Genomic DNA, 12274 nt, shown 5'->3' with positions numbered 1-12274 from the left:
TATTATGAGCTGTAAAGACTATGAGAATTTCATTTTTTAAATGTCTTATGGAATGTATCACTTTCTTAGATCTTGTAGACATGCTGTGGAAACCATAACATAAAATATGAGTTACTTACAATAACTAATTTTAATCCCATCTGCTAAGTATGACAACATTAGCATTTCCACTTAATTAAAAACACCCTTAAAGCAGCAATGTTTTAATCACTCCATTTTATTTACTCTCCTCCGGTGTCACTTATAATTGTAACTTTTTATTTTTTAATAATGAGGGATTTTTTTTTCTCTGTGCATCACACAAAAAAGTGCTGTCGATAATTAGCAGTCTTCTGTTATTACTAGACTCAGGTGTCACAACTGTGTCTCATCCTCATTACAGTAAAAAATTTCACCTATCAGATTCATTATTGCTAGATAATGCGACTGAGAGCCTTAGCAGGCCCTCCAGAAAAGTAATTCAGCCAAGCAAAATTATCAGCTAATTATATTTAGAATCAAAAGCCCAACAACTATTTGCAGATAAATTGTATGAATTGAAGTGAATAGATCTGAATATTAAGATTCATAGATTTAGCAGATGATTTGTTAATTGGAATAAAAAGGCCATTTACTAGCCATTTTAACAATAGATCAATCGGAACTCTATTTATTATTTAACTGGTAGTGCTTAAGGATTGAAATGAAGAATAATTGTATTATTGTTATGATATGATACTTTTCTGGAAAAGGACAGAAACGCCTGGAAATTGCAAAGCTTCCCTGTCCGTCTGCGGACTAAAGCCTGTGTCTGTGTGTGCTCTGCCCTGTTCCGTTTGATCTATAGGTCTCGGCATCTGAAAGGTGTAGGGTTTATAGCACGACGTACTGCGCTGTAGGAAGGACCTGTCAGAAAAGGCATGTAAACTTTGGTGCGGAAAGGTAGAAAATGAGCATGCAAATCAGATCACTCGCAAATGAAAGAATTCCAAATTTTAACTTTTATCCAGCGAACGACAGAGGCATTAAATTCTGCTTTTACTAATTCATGATCCTGACAGAGGTTTTTCATAAGGGGAAATTACATACTCAAATGATGACTCAGATTGCATCTTGGCCTGCAGTTTTGTTTTAGGGAGCTGTTCGGGTTTTTTTTTTCATGCAGACGATATGATTAAAAAGCAAATATTTTAACATAACTTAGTGATCTGAGCTATTACTGAAATGTCCACAGTTTCACTCTTTTTTTTTTTTCTCCTAGATTAAAGAAAACTTTAAAAATCTATTTGCTTTGACATATGACACAATATTTAAGAACTGAAATCATCAATTAAATCACACATCAGAAACATTTCCCTTTGGTAAAAAATATAGTGCTAGACGATGTACACTTTGAAATTGTTGTTAATGTTTAAAATGCAATCTGAAGTGCATATGTTATTTAAAAAAACCCAGAAATTACAAATTTTAAAAGTTTATGAAAAAAACTAGCAATCATTGCTTAGCAAAAGCATTTGCAGGGAAATGTGTGTCTTTGGGTTTTGTGGATATGCATAGTTTTCTAGCATGAAAGACGAATATGTCATTCTTTATTTTATTTTTTTCCTGTTTAAAACTGAGTAGATCTAAAGGAAAGAGAGTTCCTTCTGGGTGCCTGTAGTAAAGTACCAAACCCGATCTGCGCATGAAGGTAGCGAAAGCCTTTTGGATTGTCACTGAAAATAGAAAAGGTGAACATTGACAAGATTTCAGATTTTTTTTTTTTTTTTTTTCCTGGGGACTGAGGGAAACTGAAGTTAAAAATAAAGTCCTCGTATGGTCAACATGTTGGAGGAAATTCAAAGACTCTCATAAAATAAACATATTCTAAGAAGTGTTTTGAATTTCACTGTGTAATTTCTAGCCAACAGAAATTACAGTTGTATCTTTGGACGGACATTATGTCAGATCAATGGTCATTATGCAAAAAAAATAAACTGAAAACTTGATGCCTTAACCCGTTCAGCTATTAAAATGCAAACACGAAGAGGATAGCTTTTCTTTAGATTTGCTACTAGAAAACTTTGCGCCACTGTGTTGCAATTATAAAATATTTGGGTTTGATGTTACAGGAGATATGTAAATTCTTCCTTGAAAAAACACAAGTACAAAGCATCGCACGCTTTGGCAAAGGAATCTCGTAGGTAGTTATTAAAAAATACAACAGTTTACGTCCTGAAAAATAAAGAAAATTGTCTGAAGCATGTGCATAAGCTAAAATATCCCAGCCTGAAGCATGCTGCAAGTTGTTCCTAGGCTATATTTAACTGTAACCTTTGGAGTCTTAAAGTCTAAGGAGAATATCTGTTCTGCCAGGTAAGGGTGATTGTGTGCGTCTGTGTATACATACACATATATCCAAACGTGCGCACGTATGCCCTTGTTTTTCTGCAGCATTATTAAGAAAAGCCGTCCATACTTCACCATGTTGTTACATGTGTCTGTCTGCTGATTATAAAATGTGTTAAACAGTATTTAAAAAACAAAAAAATGCAGAGCTGCGCTTTGATTTATTCAGCGAACAAAACATATGCTCGCTGTTCTGTTCTATGTAATTCATATGATCAATAAAATTTTCTTTAAAAAGAGCAACTTTGGCATTTAGAAGGATTATGCTGCTGAAGAAAAAAATGTTTCACTCTTGCTATATGTAGTCAACCTCAGTCCTCTTGCACCAAAATAAGTTTTTTGGCTCACTAACGTCTATTTTTGTGTATTCATTATTTCTGATCTTCAGGGTCGAAGCTGTATATTGTGGCTGTTATCCGCTGTGTCCCAAAGCCTTGGTGTACCCAGAGATATTTCCAGGTAGCTGCTTTGTCGCATATTCTTTTTGCTGAAACGTAATAACGTGATTCATGCTAAAATATAAAGTTTGAGAATAAACTTGAGCAAAAGCAATTGTTTATTTGGCAAGCCAACATGTTAGTGTTAAGGAAAATTTTATGTGTTTTAATACATTAGACGAAGTTTATATTTGCCATCTGTTCTTTTAAGATAACACAAAAGCAAGTTTTGAAATAGCATTCTTCATTGTTAGCATACACAACCCGTAATGATAGATTTTTGTTAAAAGGTCAGTGATGCTGCAATGGTTTGCAGATTTTTTTGATACACAGAAAAAAAAACCGAGGCCTGAAAATCACACCAAATTATTTAAACAATTTAATACTTAATAGTATGCAACTGCGGTACAGGATACACACTAATGTAGTACCAGTTCTTTGAAAAATCTCATCACTAAATGTATCACATATGCATTGTGTTACATTAGAATAATGTATTTTAATCACCCAAAGGAGATGTCTAAACAGCACAACTACACAGTCTTATTTAGCATTAAACATCCTTGTGAGCTGAGGTAACCTTATAAAATCATGCTTAAATAATGTAAAACACGAGGCGGCACAGAGCAATATGCATTTTTAATTAGTAAAGTGACTAATATCGAGTGTGTGCTTTGAGGTTTTTGTTTCATTAAAAATGTATCTGTTTTTCCTGCAGCTGAATATCTGTATTCTACACCTGAACAGCTTTTTAAAAGGCTTCAGAATTTCTGCAAGAGACCAGATATTGTAAGGAAACATCTCTATAAGGTAGTTGTTCTGAATAGTTTTACATGATATAATGCCATATTGAAGTACAAAGGAAAAAACCCCTTAAAAAAACAACATTTAATTAACATACTAATGTTTAAAGGAAACATGCTAGGGAGGGATATTAGTCGTTACACTAACAAGGATTAATTAAACTAGATGCCAGTTGTATTAACCTAGGTCTTATGAAATACGTGCACTTAATGCATGCTACATGCTTTTTTTTTAATTTATTGTTTTCTAAAATGACTGTCCTTTACATTTGGACCCAAGAGGCTTATAAAAATGAACCTGGATTAATGCAACTCATTAGTCTAAAAGGAAAATAAAAGAAAGATCCTACAATTATACTAATGAGGATAAGCCTACCTTCCTATCCTAATTTAATCTTCAGTCCTCAAAAAATGCAGGTGACTGGTGTCAGGTAAGATTTCTCTGCCTTTTGGAATTATTTGAATTATTTTCATAATTATGATTATTTTAACTCTCTGCTTTTTCAGGTACGTTGAACATAAAAAAAGTTTGTCGGAAGCATAATTTACTGGTATTTATCATGTCCTATTCTTTGCAGTTATTTATCTAGAGAAAGTACAGTTTCAGTGGCAGACCTTCCATGCAAGTTTTGATCGAGGGTTCAATGCTAGACCGACTTTCACTTTTTTAAGAGATGTATTTGTACTGCTAGGAGTCACACTTTTTTTTTTTTTTTTTTTTAATTACGCAATTGTAGATGAAGCACTAAATTTTATATTATTCCAGTGAAGAGCTATTATTACACAATGCTGCTTTTAGAAAAATAACTGCTATTTTCTGCATGCTGATATGTAAACTCTACAGCGTTTTATGACTTTTACAGTCCTGGCTATGCCGTGGGCAGGTTGGATACGCGTTACCCCTGCACGACGAAGGTGTTTCAGGTTGTAAAAAACCTGAATTCAGCTGAAAGTCCTTAAAGGCTTGGGAACGCATAGAAATACTCCTCGTGTTACCCGTGCGATACAAATGTGGTCTTTTTAGCGTTGCCTGGCTGTCGCCGTCCAGGCACACTGTTAATGAGCAAGTCGGGTAATCTCCTTCTTAATTTGGAGGCTCATGCTGCCAGCAGACCTAACCTCATCTCTCCACCTTCCTCCCTCTGGGGACCAGAAAGCGTTGGGTCTTGCTGTGCGTCGTCTGCCTCTCTACCCCTTCCCGCACACATGTAGCAGGAGCAGCGAGGGTTTAGCCCACGCCTGACTTTTCGTGTGACCTAAAAATAGACATCTACATAATGATACATCAAAGATGCTGTTGTTTCTGCAGGAAACAGTTAAACTTCAAGAAAAAAGGAGAGAACCAAAAATGCAATTTAACACCCAATTTCAAGCTCATTATCTTTCATTGTCTATTAACTTGGCAATGGTTCAGAAGGTAGCTCATAATAGTTTAAAATGCTGACTGAACACTTCCAGTGTTCAGCATTACTTCTTGAGTCAATAGTGTCGTATAGTTATACGTGGTGGCTTCAAAGGGAAAACAGTCCTTTAACGTTTACCTTGACATTTCCCAATGCTTCAAGCTCAGCTAATAGTTGCGTTCACGTGGATCTTCTCTCTGCGTGTGGATCCCCAGCTCCGAAACAGAGCCAAGGCACACTGAAAATGGAAATAACGGTAGAGCACACACTGGTATAAAATAGTATGGGTTTAAAATGTGTGCACGAGCCCCATAAGCAAAATGCTAATTTTCTTTTATTAAAAAAATCCCTTGAGATGATTTGCAGGCAGAAGCTGAAGGTGTTTCTCCTACCCCTCGTGCAGGGGCTTGTGCACTATTAACAGCGCGGCCCCGTTCAGATGTTCCGAGTGTTTGAACTGAATGTCTGCGACAGGTAGCAATTCAGCTGAGTGGGGGATCGTTTTAAAATGAGTAAAGCAGAGCCTAATCCAGAACCTGTGAGCACCAGGGAAAAGATCCCTGTTGTCTTTAATAGGCTTTGGATCAGCTCGGAGAATACTGTTAGAGTTGTCTTTTTGTACCTACACCCACGTATGCTAAGTCTTCCTTTCGCAGTGGAACTATCCGCAAAACCTCCTAGAAAAACGCTAACTTAGATACGTGCTGTTAATGTCATTACAGTTGGAACGATGCTGCTTTTTAGGAAGCTGAAAAGAGTGAAATCATGAAGGGTACGCAGCACTTCCACTGTATTTTCCCTTTTTTCAGATCAATATAATATTATATATACTGTAGTGGAATAGAAAAGGGACCCCAGCACAGCAGTGCATACTAACTAGCTACTTTTCTTTCAGAAACCTTCCTGACATGCTCCCTGCCTGAAGTTCATAAAGTAGCTGTGAAGTCTTGAAAGCAAAAATGCTTTAAAAGCAAATAGGGCTTTTCTTTACTGGTTGGGGATTCTGCTTCATAGATCGGGAAGTAATCATCATCAGGAGTACCTTGGGTTATCCTTTTACATGTTGTTGGGGTTTTATTACTAAGGATATCCATAATAATTAGACAGCTGTCTAATTTTAAACAGGCAGTTTATTCCTTCAGTTGTCCTCAGTGCTTGTGCTGACAAAGTTAGGGGCAAAAGGGAGATGAACGGCAGCGGGGCAGTCAGGTTAGGGAGCTGGACACACTGAATATCCCTGCGAAAATGCACACACCAAGCCATTAAACTGCAATAGCTTAACTCGACGGAGCAGATTCATGCTGGCAGACTTTTTAAAGTGTCCATAATGTAAGCACCTATGAAAACCTTTCCAAATGATGTGTTACTTACCCTGCGTATTCTCACAGCACCCAAGGCTTGGCTCATTTGCATTTCGACGTTGCCTTCTACCCGTTATTAGCAGGAGATTGAGAGGAGTGGAAAGCAAACCTCATTTGTTATCAATTATTTGTTCTGTTCCAGTTTTATGGACTCGAACGTTGCTCTCTGGTTCTGGGTATTTGTGGTTGCCAAAGTAAGCGCCAGAATGCAGCGAGTAACAACAAGAGGGCATCGGTTTCCGTCGGAGTACACCATAAGACCTGTCAGCGTTTGCAAGCTCCCTATCTAGTAGATTTAAAATTAAAAAAAGAAATAGGGCAAAGCATTTGTTTCTGCATTATTTTCTTTAAGTTTACCTTTCAGTTCCCTCACTTCAGTTTCTTAATTTAAAACAGCATGTATAAAGAGTATACAGTGGAAAGGGACAAGAAGAGTTGCCAAAAGCCAGGCATGGAAGGAGCTGACAACTTTAAATAATCTCTCCCAGCCCTCCCAGCTGAATGAGTGCTGGTTGACATGCTGTCAGCTTCAGTTCCTACAGAAAAATCCTACTCTCACTCCTGCTTGTTTAACGGAGAAAAGAATTTGGCCCACTTTCTGACATTCATCTTCTCATTTCCATCACACTACAGAAGCTCACCTGCCTCTGAAAAGACACATGGCATGATTTTTTTTTCTTTCTTACACCACTGTAGAAGGAAGTCTGCTGAATTCAAAGGGATTAAACTGCTGTAAAATCAAATTAAGATCCCAGTTAGACCGTAGACATCTGAATTGTTTCCAGTCTCAGGATTTGGCTGTATAGGGCAGTTGTAACAAAACTTTCTTTTTTCTTTTTTCCCTTCTCTTTTTGCTCTGATTTGAGATAAAGCAGTATCTTTGGTATTTCAGGAAAACGTGTAGAAGGGAAAACCACTCCTGGTCCAGCTTTACTATTTAAGCATAGCTAGGAAAGCAGCAGGAGGCATTCTCAGCCTAAGGATATGGGGCGCTGGATACGTGAGGGTGGAGGGGAGCCTCATACCAGATGTCCCGTCAGCCACTCAGCCCTGTTGCAAGGAGCAGTAGTCGTTCATAGTTCTTGTACAGGCCGTGTAGGAGCTGGGGACCGTGCCTCTGCCCTTATCCTTACCCACTCCCCAGCAAAACTCCACGAGAAATTCATTTTTCCGTAAGGATGCTAACTGCCACTCTGGATCGGCACGCCATGTGTTTAATACCGTGTTTTTGATAGTGGTGAGCATCGGATATTTGGGAGACGCAGGTAGAAATAGGGTTTTGAAGGTCTTCTCTTTGTCTTTTAGAGTTAGAGATTGGTCCTCACCCTGGACTTGGAGATTTTATCGTCTTTCCTAACCTTTTAGTATTAAGTATTGCCAGGCTGCACATAATAGCTCTCCATTTGACGTTCAGGCACTTGGAAACCCCTGTGGTTGTCTTTCACATCTTCCTATAGCAAAGCAGTTCATCGTATGTTTACAGAGGGTGTTAAAAGCATTTCCTTCAATTGGCTCAGGGTTTCCCCACCATCAGTTGCGTTGAGTGTCTTCTTGTTCTGGAGTTGGTCGCCTGGAAGCAGAAGCTCCCCGTCCATCTTTTCTATACCATTCATTATTTTATAAACATTTGTCAAACGCTTTGTACCCCGGTCTTTTCCGTCCCTCCTCGTGAATGTTATTCCATGTTTATATTCTAATCTCTCATCGTTCAAGCCATTTTGATGCTTAAGAGCTGTTTTTGTGCTGGTGTGATCATTGCTTTGCAGAGTATTCTAGGCCATGCCATCGGTTTATGTGATGTGTTGTACTCTGATAATTTTCAGCCTGTTCCTTATGGAGCCAAACCTACTGTTTACTTTTTAATGGTGAATGTATATTGAGCAGATGTTTGCTTACAGTGTTCTCCAGATCTTTTGTCCTGAGCTGATAAAGTTAATTTAGAGCTTTATAGGGTATGCAAATAGTACAAATATTGCCATCCATCCTGCTGGCTTTCTGTTCATCAGCAGAGCATGTTTGCAGAGAAAAAAGAAGGCATTGTATTGAATTTGTCTTTCTGCCTGGTTAGCATTAGATGCAGGTCAGAAGGAGGTTGGAAGCACGAGTGGGAAACTTGTATTTGCCTCTTGAGATGCTCGGTTTCCAGTGAGCATAATTTAAAATGGTTTCAGAGGTGGTCTAGATCTGCTTCTCAGAGCCTGTATGGGAAGGTTATAGCAGCCTAGGAACTCTGGAGTGCAGCATGCTGTGTCCATGCTCTCCCATCTCTGTTTCAGTGCTTAGGCATGGGATCCTAAGTAAAATGTATATAACATACGGATTTCTTATGTGAAAGAAAACTTTGGTTACTTATTTAGAACATGGACTCATAGAGTAATTAAGGCAGGTACCTCTGGAGGTCACCTAGTCAGGCTCTGCTCAAAGCAGGGCCAGCTGCGAAGTAGGATCTAACTTCAAAGTTGGATTGAGTTGCTCAGGGTCGCATCCAGGTTAGCCTGAAGTCTTGACTTTTTTCATTCCCATATGTATGGCTGATATAGGTGAAATCCAGCTAGCTTAGGAGGTTTGCACAGGTGGGAAGATCTGCTGGACTGTGGGACACAATTTAAGCATTTTGGGTCAACCTTAGGTCTTCAAGCAGCATGTGGGTCTGGAAGCAGCTGTGGTAGAGTGAGGTCCGCTAGCTAATGGGGATCTTCACTGTGGAAGAAATGAGCGTGCAGGTAGGCTGTTGAAGTTGCCTGCTAGGTCATTCTAGGATCCCACCGTACATATCTAGACATAATATATGTTTATGCAGACATATATAAGTATGCATATATATATATGTACGTGGCCTGCACCTGAACTTCTCCCAGGGCTTGCCTTGCTCTTGGCTCTCTGAGGTATATATCTAGGAGATTTCAGCTCTCTGAAAATGTTGATCTATAGCTCGTAGCAGTTGGCTGCACTTGTAGAGCAGGAAGAAAGCGTTCATTAAGAAAGCAGTTATGTGTGCATCTTTCAGCGTAAACACCAGGACTTTGAACTTTTTATTATAACAATATTAGATAGCTTCCAATTTAGTTTTAGAAAGTAAATGAAAACTGGCAGACAAACCACAGCCACTGTAAAACGGTAGATGGAGAAATGGGTCAAAGGAAATAGGATTGACTTTGAAAGAAAGGTCGCAAAAAGCATGAAAACTTATTTTTTCAGTAAAGTTTAGTCAAATTACCTTGAGAAAGAAAGCCTGAAACTGTTTTCCAACCAACTGTTGTAGTTGGTCAGTGTGTTTTGAACCATCCTATGCAAGGTACCCACCAGCGTATCTTGCGTAGACTCACATCCAACATTTGATGGTTTTTACTTAAAGACAGAAAGAATGAAATGAGTTTTAAAAGGTCAATATAAGAAACTGCAGAACAGACCGGTTTGTCCAGGGAAGTACTGTTACTCTACCGAGAAGTATTATATAGCTCTGACTTGGGCCTCACAGTGCACCTGATTCATGTAAACCAATGCTGTCTTTTGACCGTGGTTTCCAAAGGTGCTTGGAGTTTGAAAGTTGAGCTCCAAAAGTAATTACTACAAGCTGCTTTCCACCTTGATTCTTCCCCAATACTCACTTACAGAGGGAAGGAGCTGGGTCACAGAGTAAAGCTGACCCGATACAAATTGGCTCTGTAAATCATTCTGCTGTCTTGCCTGCCAAATCTCAGTTTTTGTGCTGAATAATAGTCTCTAGTTCTTAATTTTGTTAAGGTAATTTTTTAAAAAGGTGCATAAAATGTGCACCAAATCAGTACTGCCTGCTTGAACTCCAACTGTCCTGAAACAGCAGGTCTGAATGGATGAACTGTTCTTCTTAAATTCTAAAGGTTAACTCTGAAGTCTAATGATGGCAGAGTAGATATTAATTGCTTCAGTTCTGGTCTTAGGACACAAGAAACAAATACGTTGATTATTTCATAAAAGATATTGTACTGCAACTGACATCTTGTTATGCTGCCTGTTCTTCGTGGGGAGATTTTGCGTTATGTGAAACCTTTGCTTCTCCTAATCTCTGCATATTTAGGAACTGTTGACTGAATCACTATTCCTTGAAAAAACGGCTGCCCAGACCTTTGCAGAGCTATCACTCCCAAAAAAAGGAGCTGAATTTATTCTCTCCAACGTTACTCTTAAAATAAAGCCCAGAAGCCAGACCGATGACGGTCAAGCAGAAGAATTAGGCCCTCGCTCCCGCTGGTTCGTGGTTCTACCATGTCTGAGGGTGAGAGGGGCAGGTCGGTCCCCGCGGGTGTTCAGTCCTCGGCGTGTCCGCCGAGACCGCCAGTAAAGCAGACGGATGTTTGATGGTGCTCACCCAGGAGCAGATGACCTGGGGCCGCCGACCAGCTTACCTGTCTTCAAAAAAAATGCAGGATTCACCCCGTTTCCAAACAATGCCGCGCAAGCGTTCTCTGACCAACTCGCTTCCACCCCTCCTGAAATCCCGGGCGTTGCGGAGCGTTTCGGCACGGAGCCACCACGCTCCTTCCCGCGCGAGAGGCGTCCCTTTTGCGTCCCGGCGTCTAACGCGGCTTCGTGCGCTTTTCTCTTCTGCTTCCTCGTAGGGCGAGACGGCTGGGTTTTCTTGGGCAGCGCTCGGCGGTAAATTCAGGTCTCTGCTCGCAGCAGAACCGAGGGAAGATTTGTGACAGATGGGGCTAAGTCACAAACTTGCAGCCTCAGGCAGAATTGTGGAAGTTTCCAGAGTGTGCCCATATTTACCTGATCAGAGAGAAAAGAAAATCTGCAGAGGAAGCCGAGCCTGGCTGCTTGTCATAGCTGACACAGAGCCATCTGCCACAAACCTGTGGCGGCTTCAGATCTCCAATCCCTGCCACCACCCCAGCTCAAATTAAATACAGATTCTTAGAGACGTTATGATGGTTACACATGTCCTCGGCATCACATGCAGGAGACTGTTCAAAAAAAATATGTGGCCTGTTGTGTAACCGCACTCATGTATCCCATATGTGGTGCCACATTGAATTTCCGGTTGAATCTGTTTTTATCCTTTGTACTGGATGACATGGTGCCTGAATTCTTTCTTTTCGCCGACACGATGGCAGCCAAGCTGCAGCTTCAAACGCTCACACTTGGCTGAGTTTCTACCTAGGTTGCCAGGTTATCATTGGAGCCTTATTGTGTCCTCAAAGGGCCACAGGGCCTGAAAGGAGGATCCGAACGCTGCCGGACTAATTGGGCAGCCATCTCCGGGTTGTTTGGAGGCAAAGGGCTGCTTTAGCACTTTTTTTTTTTTTTTTTTTTTTTTTTGCAAATTAATGACTCTCTGGCACAGGGGTTTTTAAGTGAAGGTATTAATAAGGGGTCTGGCAGGTAATCCCATGATTCGTGGAGTTACATTTGCATTTAATTAATCTTAAAGAAAGCTGAAAGATAAACAGCTGTAATTCAAACTAGCATGGGAAATATGCTACGTGGTGCCATCTATCCGATAAAATGAAAGCCGAGACACTTGTTTTATTTCTCTCAAGGATGGAGAACAAACAGATAACAGTCAAAATACTTCCAATAAAAACCAGTAGTTTAAATGTAACGGCAGTTCATCAAGAATCTTTGCATCCAGTTACAAATACAGTCTTTTAAAGATAAATCACTTATGATTCCAGCAGTCAAGCTGCTGTATTTGTTGATGTAAAATGTTTTGAAGATGTAGATTGTACAATAAATTTTTAATAAAGTGCCCACTGCAATTTTTAATTAGCATATCTCATTCATGTATAAGTGTGTACATCTATCTGTATGTTTATCACTATGCATATCCTTGTGTCAGAGTCAATGAATGCAATTGTGTCTTTATCTGATGAAGTAGAATCTGTTTTGCAAGTGATAATAAAACGTTATGACAACTC

At 39.6% G+C, this 12274-nt stretch overlaps 1 protein-coding gene across 1 annotated transcript in view; it reads left to right on the top strand.

Moving 5' to 3' along the window:
* The window catches only part of GTDC1 (glycosyltransferase like domain containing 1), a 189373-nt gene extending 177748 nt beyond the window's left edge, over positions 1-11625 (top strand). The window contains exons 10-12 of the mRNA XM_050900249.1: positions 2756-2826; positions 3523-3614; positions 10970-11625. Coding sequence (XP_050756206.1) covers positions 2756-2826; positions 3523-3614; positions 10970-11053 — 247 coding nt within the window. The 3' untranslated portion in view covers positions 11054-11625. The remainder of the gene's footprint in view (positions 1-2755; positions 2827-3522; positions 3615-10969) is intronic.
* Positions 11626-12274: the final 649 nt, after the last annotated feature.

The sequence above is a fragment of the Gymnogyps californianus genome, chromosome 7, assembly GCF_018139145.2.
Source record: "Gymnogyps californianus isolate 813 chromosome 7, ASM1813914v2, whole genome shotgun sequence".
NCBI classification, from domain to species: Eukaryota; Metazoa; Chordata; class Aves; order Accipitriformes; family Cathartidae; genus Gymnogyps; species Gymnogyps californianus.
Note: the sequence above shows the minus strand (reverse complement) of the source record. Positions and strands in the feature narration are given on the sequence as shown.